At 35.1% G+C, this 13,478-nt stretch overlaps 1 protein-coding gene across 2 annotated transcripts in view; it reads right to left on the bottom strand.

The window, feature by feature from the left end:
- Window positions 1–279: 279 nt before the first annotated feature.
- Window positions 280–13,478, bottom strand: part of sema3d (sema domain, immunoglobulin domain (Ig), short basic domain, secreted, (semaphorin) 3D) — a 38,746-nt gene continuing 25,547 nt past the window's right edge. For both annotated transcript variants that reach the window (XM_044125022.1, XM_044125021.1), the window contains exons 9-18: window positions 12,091–12,205; window positions 11,808–11,877; window positions 11,578–11,722; window positions 10,750–10,972; window positions 10,408–10,496; window positions 10,136–10,177; window positions 8,515–8,672; window positions 6,546–6,610; window positions 6,245–6,384; window positions 280–1,362 (exon numbers count right to left, since the gene is read on the bottom strand). In XM_044125022.1, the coding sequence (XP_043980957.1) occupies window positions 907–1,362; window positions 6,245–6,384; window positions 6,546–6,610; window positions 8,515–8,672; window positions 10,136–10,177; window positions 10,408–10,496; window positions 10,750–10,972; window positions 11,578–11,722; window positions 11,808–11,877; window positions 12,091–12,205 (1,503 nt within the window). In that variant the 3' untranslated portion in view covers window positions 280–906. The remainder of the gene's footprint in view (window positions 1,363–6,244; window positions 6,385–6,545; window positions 6,611–8,514; window positions 8,673–10,135; window positions 10,178–10,407; window positions 10,497–10,749; window positions 10,973–11,577; window positions 11,723–11,807; window positions 11,878–12,090; window positions 12,206–13,478) is intronic.

The raw sequence follows: 13,478 nt of genomic DNA, 5'->3' as shown, positions 1-13,478 counted from the left end.
CTTTTCAAGCTTTCCAAACTTTCTTCCCTCAAAACATTTTAGAGAAATGTGCTGTTGGTCGTGCATTTTCTATTACCTATTACCCACACTTGCTTTGAACAAAAGACCAGCTGGTCCTCAATCATTGTGGCATCTGCACAGCGCAGGGGGAATTGAGTTGCTAAATTAGGAGAGGCTCAGCTGAACTAACCCTAACCCATTTCTTTGTGTGCTGTAAGTGCAGCAATGATTGTGTTTGATTCCATATCTGCCTATAATGCAAAAATGAAATAAAACTGATTACGAATGTGAGGTAATTTTATTTAAATATCTTTAAGAAACAGTAGTAAATGAACAAAATCTATCAAGTCTACATCAAAAAGGAGGGAGGAAACACAACATAATATATCTTTTTAGAAATACAAAAGGTATTACAGAAAAAAAGAATGCTACACTTACTGTACATGTTACATAAATATTTACACTCATTTAACATTTATCCAATGTCGTCAAATTTTCTTTAAGTATTTAGATTTTCTTTTATTTATTTTACCTTTAACATTTTTTATTAAGCCATGTCATGTTGGTGGAATACAGCTGAGGAAAGAAATATGGCTTTAAAGCTTATAGATGATAAAGTTGCAAAAATTACTTTGTAACTATAAAGTAATTGTGTATAGCTACCATAATCGGTATTGTTGTCACTTTCCAAGATATAGACATACAGAAGAAAAAAAACTGTGTAAAGATTTAGAAACATTTGGATAATTTGTCAGATATCAAATTGGCAGAACTTTGTCAGAACCTCATTTGGGGCAGCAACTTTACATTTCTCTGTCCCATTAGTTTCACCTTTAACTCCTATTTAAATGTACAGTACAAAGTTTGTTTATGAAAATATTTATGTCTTGTCCCTCTTCTTCACCTTCACACTGCCCTAATTACCCTCTCTTGGCTCTTTCTCTCTTTGTCTTCCTCCCTGTCCCTGTGGTGTCTCCTGTTTCTATTCTTCTTCATGTCCTGTATGTGTTTCCATTTGCCATGTCCTAAACTTTTCCCTCTCATCCTGGACGCCCTCTTATCCAGCCAAAGTGAATCACAGTACTCTTCCAAGGAGTGGAAGGGAGAGCTCATTACTCTCAAATAGTCCTTGTAACGTTGACGGGCCTCTGCACTATGGTGCAGCTCTACGACATCTTCACTGAGCTTGGGTTTTCTGTCAAGTTGTCCATGTGTGAGAAGCTGCAGCGTGAGACGAAGGAGGGTGTGTGTGAAGTGTGTGTGCTCCTGAGCCACACAGAAGTACATGCCAACATCAGAGGCATGAAGGGAGCGAATTAGAAGTCCTCGGTCTGTATGGACAACGCGATCGTCCAGCCTGACCTGGGAGGCAAAAAGAAACATGACAGACACTCATTAGAGAGACTGAGACGAAAAGATCACATCTGTTTTCAAATAAAGAAAACTCAAGAATCCTTCTGCTATAAGAAAAATTACTGCACTCAATATGGTATTGAGTTTGAAAGTGTATGTAATCTAAAAAACAAATCCATTTCTGTAATTTTGCCTTTGTGATACACTTATGAGTTTCCAACTACATTTATTATGGACAATAACAAACTGATATCAAAATATTGCTTAAATAGATTTTGTCAGATAACAATAATGAACAATGGTAAAAGATCTCAAACACAATGCAATATGCCCTGATCTGAAGAAATTCAAGAAAAAAAAAAAAAATCCAATCGCTTTATGACCCATCTCAGAATGAGAAGGACCATAAAGGCTTTGGGACTGAAATGAACCACTGTGAAAGTCATTATTGTCAAATGAAGAAAACAAGGGAAAGTGGGGAACTTTTCCATAATTACGCTAAGTCCTCCAAATAGGATCCAACATTGCATTGATGACTCATCCAGGCGGTCAGAATAAAAACCTGAACATATACAGCCGAACATCTTTAGGATTCTGCCATTCTTTACCCTCCAGATGATTAACCAAGTGGCAATTCTTCTGTCTCCACCTAAAGCAATGCAGCAGTGTTAAGATGACCATGACGGAGCATTAGAAACAGTGCGTGTGTGCACTGTGTTACTGCTTGTGCATGTCTGATTTCTTTAGAAGTAAACATCCATAATCCGCCTGTGACTATTGGAAGTTATAAATAACAAGAATTTTATGTGCGTGACAGATTTGTTTTTCCTTGTGAATGTTGGCGTCTACAGTTCATTGCAAAGGTATTCACACCCATTGAACATTTATACAATTTTCTGTTTCTGCTGAAGAAAGTGATTGACATTAACAAAGAAAACATTGAATATCAAAGTAAAATTTTTGTTCTTCCACTTACCAAATCTTTATGCACCTATTGGTGTTGGTGTGCGACATAAATCACAATAAAATACATACATATTTTCAGCCATTGAAGGGCTGTACATACATATGACATGTGTTATATTACCTACTCCATCACATTGCTGTGTTCTAATACACTGCAGTGACGTGGCAAAACATAAGTTTTTTCCGAACATGTAAAAGTCTTTCTCAATTTAAAACAATTCAATCAGTGTTTATGTGCTCATTTTGGGTCTTTTAAGCTTCTCCACAGTCCGAAATAAAGGCATCTGTGACTGAAAAACAGCGCCAGACATTTAAACTCACCCAGATGGTCTGTCTTTATTTGTGTCCTCGAGTGCTTTCATGATATTTGTATAATGGTGTTTTATTTAGCACATCAAATTTTTGATGGAAATCCAGCACATCAAAAAATCCAGCACATCAAAAAAACAATTCTGCATTGAAGGCACACCCACATGCATATTTGTATTTTCTTTTAGTTACCATGACACCTTAAGTATCAAATTAAATTCACATGTTGTAAAAGAGGGCAAGTCGTGATTTAATGAACACACAGCATGCATTTTATCATCATCCATGCCTTTCTCACAAGTTATTTCTTAATGGTAAAATATTTCAGACTCTAGGAGGTGAACATACACACGTGCAAGGATGTTGCAAGTATGAAAGCTGCATTCCTTCAGTTAATATCTTTAATAACCTTAGTGGTGGGATAAAAACAAGGGAGCACATGAGAAGCGTGAGCATTATATTGCAGACGCAGACTGCAGCTGGCTGAGGATGTCTCCATCAAAACACAGCAGGAAAACACAGAGAGAAGCTGTCTAGACAACGTGAAAGATACAAGAAAACCAAGTCTATAAACTGAGCAGCATAATGACAGGAAGTGTGAGGTTATTGGGGTGGGATAGAAATGTAAGGCTTAAAGAGGAAATTGGTCAGAATACAGCAAAAACAGAGTAGAAAAATAGGAAACATAAATACTGTAGATAAGAATTTTATAAACACAACAAATTGAGACTGCAACTGTTATGGTTACAGCCTCTGAATAGGACAGTGGAGTGCCTGATAGTAATGATTCAGATGTTGGACTTTGAAGCCAAGTGTCAGAAATCTGAGGTCTGCTTCTTATTTCGGTGTCTCTTTGACTAAAGTTTTAAAATAACTTCCAACAGTTTAACAATTACATCCTTTCAAGAATGTAGTTGTTTGTGACCTTCACTTATTCTTTTCACTTAATTTTCCATTAAGTACTTTGATAAAGTCCTTTGTGAACAGCCAGCTTGTTTAGCAGTAAACTTTTGCGGCTCACCTTGTAGATGAGCCACATGCCGTGTTATTGATATGGCTGCTACACACTGTCAAGTCAAGATTTTCTTCCTTAAAGGGTTGAGGTATAGCCACAATATGTTCTGTTAAAATCCTTTTTTACTGGACTTAGGTCATTTTAAAAAATCTAACATGCAATTTGTTTCTGTTTAAATGTAATTGTTTAGTTAAGTAAATATACATACATTCAATTATGAAATGGTTGATGTATGTTTAGTCTGAAGATTTTAGTATTTTATTCTTAAAGTATTTATTGCTGCATTAAATATTTTATTTGCACATTATGATAAATAAAACAGAAAAGAAACTTGGCTGTTGCAAAACTAACCAATTCTTTGAATTAATATTATGTATTTTATTTAATCTTTACTTCATTCTATAACTTGAAAGACCTTCAGAGGAAGACTTTGCATGTACAGCATTACTTTGATGCAACAGGTCAACTATCACTGCATTTCTAGACAAAAACATAGTAAACACACCATTGTGTTAACTACCCTAAAACATATGGCTGTGCATTGCAAGTGTTTTGTTATGGTTTCCGCTGTGGGGTTGCAAAGATGACACACAGACAGACAAACACACCAAAGACAAAAAAATAAGGTGTTTTCCTTAGTCAGAGTCTGTAAGGCAGGAGTCCTTTGCACCTGTCTGGACTTAGACTCTCTCATGAAACATAAAACAAAAAGCAGACAGCTGAGAGGGTAAATTAGAAAAAAGGGAATTGGAGTCAGAGATGAGGAGTGTATAAGTTAGCCAGTAGTAGGGCCGTTAACAATGGGAGAAACAAGACTTTAAATGTTTGGACAGGAGAAAGAAGGGCTGAATAAGCATATCTTTGTTGTTTCAGTGAAGAAAATTATAGCTAATGAGTCTATTTCTACATGTTAAATCCTCCTTTTCATTTCACCTCATGTTTTTCTTTGCACCTCTGCTTGTCTTAAATTTTTATGACCAAGAGTTTTAGAACACAGTTGGAAAACAGCTGTTGGATTCACATTTGAAGCCAAAGACAACTCAGATCTTGAAATACTTTGCATGCAAAGTAGTTTCTGACAATTTTAGGTTTTCCTTGTCTGCAATTCCTAAAATAGGCATTTCCATCATTGTACAACAGTTTTCTGTTTAGGTAAAAAAAAATAAAAAAAACATATATATATATATATATATATATATATATATATATATATATATATATATATATATATATATATCTTTTCGGATTTTCTAGTTAACAAATATATAGTCTGTAATGCTTCCCTATCAGACTTAATGAAAACTTCTGAACATAAACTTTCATATATTCTACTTAAAAATAATAGATCTTTTAAGTATGTGTTTTTTTCCCTCTTTGGGGATTTTACCATGTTCCACTTCAACTAGTTTCTACTAAAAATCAGTTATTTTGATTCCTTAGAAAAGGTGCTACACTATTTTTTCTAAACAGCACATCTTTGTTGTTGATTTGAAAAACATGTTTTTACATAGGAAAATATTTTATGCCTGGTAGGTTTCAATTAATTTTCTTTTCCATTGTTCTGAGTTGTGTTAAGGTTGAGATGGAACTGAACATAAAAGCAGCTCTTTAAACCATTCAGGAACCAATGTGCACACTCATTACACACAATCAAAACCTCAGAAATATAGATTGGATGTACAGTATTTATATTTCTTTCCTACTTACGGAAGGTTTCTGTTTATATAACAGGTTTGTGGTGCCTTTGTATCCTAAAGAAAGATATAAAACTTCAGATATTTCACAACGAGATATTAACATTCATGGAAAAACCTTACATAACCTTCAGTATTATAATCAGGCAACAGGAAAAAATCTTACTGAAACTAAAAAAAAATAAAATAAAATAATATTTTGTTTGTGTCCTTTTAAAGTTAAAATATTTTTATTTGCCTAAAATATGTATTACAACTATAAATAACTAACTGAAGTCAAACCACCAAATTATTAAAAAAAAAATATTGGTATCAGAATCGATATCAGTGATAGTAGTTCAGTATTTACTTGGTATCGGGCAGATACCTAGTAAATACAGCAACACATACCTATTTGCAAGATCCAGAATATTGACAAAATAAGTAGTGGCAGTAAAATGTTGATTAAAATTCACTTTCATAATGCAGTTTTGCACATTTCACTTCTGCTTCATTATCCCTTTGGGTACGTCTGGTTAAAGTAAGTCATTCCTTAACTCCCTCAAGAACAGCAAAGGTGCAAAAATTTATGGAAAGTCATAAACACTCATAAACGTCAGCTACACAGGGACCAATGAAAACTGTAGCCAAGTGTTTAACACTCAGATTTCAGAGCCAGTGAGGTTGAAGTCAAATATAAAGTTTGTGGATACTCTAACATTCTTTTGTAAGCAATAATTGTCTTTGGCCCAATAACTGCATACTTTCTGATCCACCAGAAAAAGAAAAAGAAGATCCAAAAAAAACAATAATCGCTATCTTCAGAAATCTTAGAGAAAGAGGAATAAGTTGGAAAGACATTAAACTGTTCATGCCAGAGTGTTTGGCTGGTTTGTGCAAAAATGTGTGTATTATTATGAGCACTGACCTCTTCCCTGCGTTCAGATCCCAATTTCTGCATGTACCACCGGATTTGGGCCTGTTGAGATTTTGGGGTGCATTCAAGGAAGGTGGAGTTGTTCTGAACTCCAAAAAGGACTTTCTCCTCCACGTTGCCCCCACCATGACCTGAAAACATGAAACAAAAATAGGTAGTCAGCTGTGAATCTTTTTAATTATTCTACCTACATTGTAGCAAGCACTTCACACAAGTGAATAATGCATATAGTAGGAAACATTGTTAATATGACCTATAGCATACAGCTGCAGGTGGTATAAAGTCTACATACCGTCTTCTGTGTCCCAGCACTGAATGGCAGGATCTCCGTTTTTAATGTCCTGTCTTCTAGAACGTCTGAAAAGGAAAGACAAATGCAATGAATGCACATCTACATTCATTAAGCTTTATACAGGCATGTACAAAAATGATTTGTACCCTTCTTGTAGTTTATGGCTTGGTGTTATAGAAAAACGCAGTGATCATGTACACACATGGACACATTTGTTGATAAAGCTAAATTGACAGATTTACTTATTGGCATCCTTTTTGCTTATTTTACACAAATTATCTCTGCTTTGCAATAGTTGTAAGATCTCTTTTCTTCTCTGTGTGCAGTCATGCAGTCATTGAATGATAATCCAGAACAATCAAGCACAGGACAGAACAGTTAGCCTAGCAGTCATGTTTTGGATTATAGGAGGAAGCCGGAGTACCTGGATAGAACCCAAATGGGGAGAACATGCAAATTCCATGCTGTCAGACCCCAGGCAAGGATGCCAAACCAGAATGCAAAATAAACAACAATGACTTTAGTGAAGTAAAATGTATATCATAAATGCAGAAATCCAGCTTGATTGTGGAACAGAAAAGATGAGTAGAACCTCTGATGAAGATAATTGTGTACTATTCAGTACTGTTTAAATACTGTAAAGAATTATAACAGAAACAGATTGAAATCCAAACATTACTTTGACTTAAGAATGTACTTTCAATGCCAACACAAAAGGAAAACACATCAAGTTTGTGATTTACAGGTGAAGTTAACAGAAAATATGACCCATAGAGCCCTTTAAATTGGATGACTGAAATGTATTATGGGGAACTTTTTTTTTCCCCCCATTGGACATGCTTCTTCCCTCCTTAAATATCCCTTCTGGAGGTTAGGAGAAATTTCAAAACAGCTGTTTTCTTACCAGGGCTATTTTATGGAGAACATTTTAACACTGATCATTTTTTTAGCAGCAACTGCAGTGGAAACAGTGGCAGTTACAGAACTGCCCTAGGAAACTACTCTGGGTCCAGGATAAGGTTCCTGAAGTAGAATTGTATATATTACTTCTACCTCAAGTTCAATACGTTTAATTCTACCTCCTTTTCTGTCAAACAGTTTCACAGGAAATAATTCTGAAATTTCACACCAGACAAGAGTTTACGTGTCCTCTTTTGTGATGTTGCTCACTTGGGCTCCTTTAGTTTATATTGTTTCTTCCTCCACTTCCTCTTGGGACATCTGTAGCACATAATCACTTAAGATCTACTTTCAAAGATCACGGCAAACCAAGAAAGCAGGGCCTCCACTAATTCCAAAACAAAAACAGCATCCCCACGGTCTAATAATAAGGCAGTGTGACCCATAACTGTTGGGTCTTGTTTCTGTAGATTTTAGACACATGCATGAAAGGACAAATAACAAAAACAAGGGAAAACAACATACACAGCTTGTTTAACAATGGTGACACTGAGAAGAGGTGCGGAATAAATTGTGGTAACAAAAAATAATTCTAACCATAGGATTTTTAGAGGACATATCACAAAAGGTTTCTCTCTACAAAACAATTTGCTCATACCAAAAAAATCCAATAAAAACATAAACCACAGCATGTGATTTTCAGAAAATCCTAAGCTAAATAACAATTCTTTCAAGGACACAAACACGTACCAAAAAATATTACGTATGAAGTGGTCACTGGGTTTACATTATATGTTTACATTTTCATATTGCTTTAATTTCATCACATATACCTCAAACTCATCCATGTAAGTCTGTATGTAGCCTATAATTTGCAATACACAGATATAAACAAATATTCACATATTTTCTTTGGTAATTAAGATATGTGTCCTTCCTTTCGGTTTGTGTTGTTTGTTTTTTTTATATAAACTTGTATATAAATGGCTGCATCATTTTCTACAACATTTTGTAAAACCACAAAGATGAAAGAACTGCACAGCTGCATCTCATTTCCTCTCTGTCCCACCTCTTAGATGCCGGGACATATCGGGAGCATGTGTGTCCATCCCACGCACAGTAGGGGTCTCGTGCCAGGCAGCATTCAGCACAGGCCTGGCCATACAGGTGACATCTGCTGAAGGAAACTTGAGCGAGACCTTCCCTGGAACCCACGTATAGTTGTTGCTAAAATCAAACACAACATTATTGTAGAATTTGTTATTAAAAAAAAGTTACATACGGTTCCTGTAAGATGTTAGCATTCAGTCATTTTTGGCATGAACGCAATGTTAATTTGGGCATTTTCATGATTTATTTCAACTGCTGTCTTTCTACAATGAAATTACATTTTAAATATATGAAAAAAGCCTGAGTAGTGTTGACATTTGCATCCTAAAATCCATTTTTCACCACTGAAGAATGATAAGGTATTTTTCAGAAGTTATGTGAATAATTAGGGTTTCCTGAAACATTTATAAGCTGAATGTGAATAACAGTACTTTGCACCATCCTGATGGTTGACAAACCTAAATAACCAAGTAAACACAATTAAATGTTTTTGTTATTCAGCTGATGTTTATTTCATTCAGTAATTTAGCAGCAAAAATGAGTTTTGAATTGTAAATGTTGATTATTTTATTGATTGTTTTTTTTTCGTCTTCATTTTTTTCGGGCCTTTTGTAGTCATGAGACTGGATTAATCCTGTAACCCTCTGATGTTCCCATAACTGCATCTGCTTTCACTGGCAGTTATATTATATTTGAAAAAGTAAAGTTCCTTGAGATGCTAAATGAGTCAGTTCCTTCAGACCTATCAGTGTTTGGGGGAAATTTTCTCCCATATCAGAGGACTTTGTAAAAACAGGAGACAGTTTTATGACAGTTTTTGAAATGTGATTTAATGTCAAAAGCTGAAAAGTGTAATAATTGTTTAATTCTTTAATCATGCAAATTAGATTGTTATCTACGGGGTGCTAGACATGAAACTCCAGTGGTTAAATATTTCCACCAGGATTATGCCAGGCAGTTATTGATAACTGTAAAAACTGTGGCCAAGATGAAATTTACTATTGATGTTCAAGAAAGCACTTTTTTTCCTCTGTCATGTGATGAGTTATTTTTGTTAAAAGCTGTGGTGATTACAAAGAAAAATGGTGTCACTAAAGTAACTTTTTTTTAACTAAGCACAAATACAAAACAAAGCACTTTGTATCCAATATTAGGTTGTTTGTTAGTTATCAATTGCATGTTGCAATATCTTATTAGCTTCAAAATGTCAACAAATGCAACTCGAAGGAAATGGCCTGACATGTCTGGAAAGAATAACAGGCAGGCACAGACTGGCACAAACAGGTCAAAAAGTGTTCAGGACTAATAGCAGTTGTGATTGGGGCTGAAGTGTCTACTGACACCTCTGACCCCAATGCGATTAGATGGAAAGAGCTGCAGGGGAAGGAGAACAGGCTAACACAGTGTCAACCTGAATGCATGTGTAAACAAAGAGCAAATAAAAAAGCTCGTCTTGTGACACATTAGGGATGCGTCATGAGACATACGGAATGCGTGAGGTGTGAATTATCGACAGGGCGAACAGAAATGTTAAGTAGACACACTGAGGTAAGGCTGTGAGAGCAACATGGGTAATGTACCTTTTTAGAAGAAATCTCCAATGTTAAGATGGGAGATGAAACCTGTAGAAGAGAGATAGGAAAACACCTCAAAAACATTGTTGCATTGGTTTAAGGAAAAATAATAGGTGATATTGTTGAATATACAGAAGGCATGACAATTAGAAAGGCAGGGCAACCACGTTGTGGTTTTATGAAACAGCTGCTCCATTAACCACCACAAAATTACTAGAATATGTCTGAAAATAAATCCTTTTATATTTGTGTGTCTAAGATTACGAAGTATATCTCACCTGGAAGATCTGGAGCTCCTCAAGAATTACCTCCTCTGTTGACCAGTTCTCTTGAGTGATGCTCACCACCTTCAGAACAGAACCAGCATCTGCAGCAGAGGCAGAAATAAAGGGTTGAAATCAATTGTATCACCTTGATTTCAAAGGTTTTTATTATGTTAGCCATACATATTGTGTGTATAGTTGATTTTATGTTCAGTACGGATGAGTCTTTGTTTAGACACACAAAGAGAATGCAAAGAGAGTCTTAAATCGCTAAAAATCTTAGTTGCTGATACACATGAGCATTTGCTGAGTCTATGTAATCCACTGCCCTCTGGTGTTTAAAAAAAAACCTCTCACCTGTTCCCAGGAACATGACCTCATATTGCCCATCATCTGTCATAACCCTGTCCACCACAATGTGAGTAAGGGAGTAATCCACTCGGACACGTGTGAAGACCGGTCGTCCAGCCAGAGGGTAAACTGAGTGGTGCATCAGCGGGTGAAATCGAATAAAACTGATCACCTCATCTGGAAAGTCTTTGGTGGTCTTGATTCTTGGATCATACGTCTTACTGGGGCACTAAAAAACAAAAGAAAAACGATTCCCCCTTTTTTATTAGTATTATTATTATTAGAGATGTTTTGTTGGATAGATTTTAAATTATTAAGAACATCCTTTCTTCACATTTCCTTAAGTATGTCTCCATCTAGTGACAAAAACAACAACTGCATGACACAATCTAATGTGAAACATCTGTGCATTCTTTCTCCCAATCCCCCTCCCCTCTTTTATTGTTTGCCATAGCTCATACTGAGCCTTCACTCAATTGTGCACCTGAGGTTTACAAAGCACCAAATCCCCCAAGCATCCTGTTCACTGCCTTGATTAGAATTCTTAAACAAATTAAATGAGAACCTGATTAACATGTCGTATAACCTCATAAAAGCCAAGGTTAGGTCATTTGTAATGACGCTGAGTAAGCAGATGTTATACTCTGCATACCCCGCAGCTTCTTCAGTATTTCACGCTTTAATCCTCAACATTTAAATTAGGTAATGTTTATGATTTTGTAATTTAAAAGAAAGCTATGGGGTGTGTTTTTCCCCAACTTGTCCAAATAAAATCTATAGCAAGGAAAGAAGCAATTTTACTTTCTGTAATCATCTATGTGTTGAACAACATACCGTTCCAGGACGAGGATATGGTATTCTCCCCTCATATTCCACCCATTTGTGGTCAGGCCCCTCTTTGTGGGCATATGGTCCATTGAACGCCGCCCTTATGTCTGCCATGCTATATACACATACTGCTGAGCCCCGGAAAATGGAACTTAAAGAAATGGTCAGATACAGAACAATGAAGAAGAAGAAGAACAAAGAAGAAGTTTGTGAACATGATACAAAACTTGACTTACCTGGAAGTAGAGAAGACTGCATACACTATGGGGTTTTTTTCATCTCTGGTAGGGAGCAGAAAGATGTCCTCTTCAAAAAAAAAAAAAAAGTAGAGAAATGAAAAGGTTATTTTAAATGACACAACTCTACAGCTTTCACCAAGAAGCTATTATTGGCTACTTCTACCACTGTGCATATGCTAATTCATTTATTCGTAAAATAAACTGCTCACAGAAAAACACTGTTGGAAGATAAAAGTCAATTTATCATCCTGACTCACTTTTGAATCACATAGTCACTTACGGAGCTCATCAAAGTGTGTGTCCACGCCATCTGGTCCTGGAATTGAACACACAAGCCTGGCTTTGAGGAAAGTGGTCCACTTATTGGTTAGACTCCTAAGCCCACCAACATCATTCTGAAACACACAGCAAGAAGTCATAAAACTATGGTCTGATGTTCCATATTGGGAACTTTGATTACACTCACTATTTGTTTGAAGAACATGCTTAAATAAGTGTAAAGGCCCAAAAATGTCATAGTCTAATAAACAGATTAATAATTTAATAATTCACAAAGTCCTAATTTTATAATTTTATTTATTGTTTTACATTAGGATATAATGATATAAAGTGCTCATGGTTCTTTAAATCATTATAGTTAATTGCCCTAAATATTTAAGAATTAAAATCTGTAATAATTAAAATTGAAATCTGTAATAATAATAATACTAATAATAAAAATATTAATAATAATAATAATAATAATAATAATAATAATAAAATATTATTTTTAATAATAATAATAATAATAATAATAATAATAATAATAATAATAATAATAATAATAATAATTATTATTATTATTATTATTATTATTATTATTATTATTATTATTATTATTATTATTATTATTATTATTATTAGTATTATTATTATTAGTATTAGTATTATTATTATTACTGCGACAGACTGGCGACCTGTCCAGGGTGAACCCCGCCTCTCGCCCGGAACGTTAGCTGGAGATAGGCACCAGCAACCCTCCCGACCCCATTAGGGATAAAGGGTGAATAGAAAATGGATGGATGGCTGGATGGACGGATTATTATTATTATGCTGCTGTTGTTGTTGTTGTTGTTGTTGTTGTTGTTGTAGATTCCCAAATATGTATTTCTTTATTTAACTAATTACTTTATGGTTTCTGTGCAGCAGTGACATTATTTATTTGCAACATAAATAAATAATGTTAATGTTGGATTTGTTAACCTGCACAGTAAATCAATCCCAGAACAATCTCACAATCAAAGTTTTAGCCCCTCCTGTTGACTGCATTGGGTAGAGCTGCACCAAAATAATTTCATTTTGAGCTGTGGAACAGGACTGTCAAAGAAATTAAAAAATGTTGGGATGAAGTTGACATCCTCTGCAGATGTTAGGCTCTAATTAATTTCATGGTGCAGGAGGATGAAGAAGGAAGAATAAAATTGTTCATGGAGGTATTATGACTTTTACTCATAGTGGATAAGCATTTTATGAGACACATTAAGTTATTTATTCATAACATACACTGACATATTTATTTACTCATTTGCAATTTTCTTTTCCATTTCTAAGACGTATTAACTACCTCTTAATCAATGGTGTCCATGTCCAACATAGCTGGATCAAATGGCCGATTTCCTTCACTAACAT

Source organism: Gambusia affinis, linkage group LG08 (genome assembly GCF_019740435.1).
Source record: "Gambusia affinis linkage group LG08, SWU_Gaff_1.0, whole genome shotgun sequence".
NCBI lineage: Eukaryota > Metazoa > Chordata > Actinopteri > Cyprinodontiformes > Poeciliidae > Gambusia > Gambusia affinis.
This window is presented reverse-complemented; position numbering and strand designations above follow the sequence as displayed.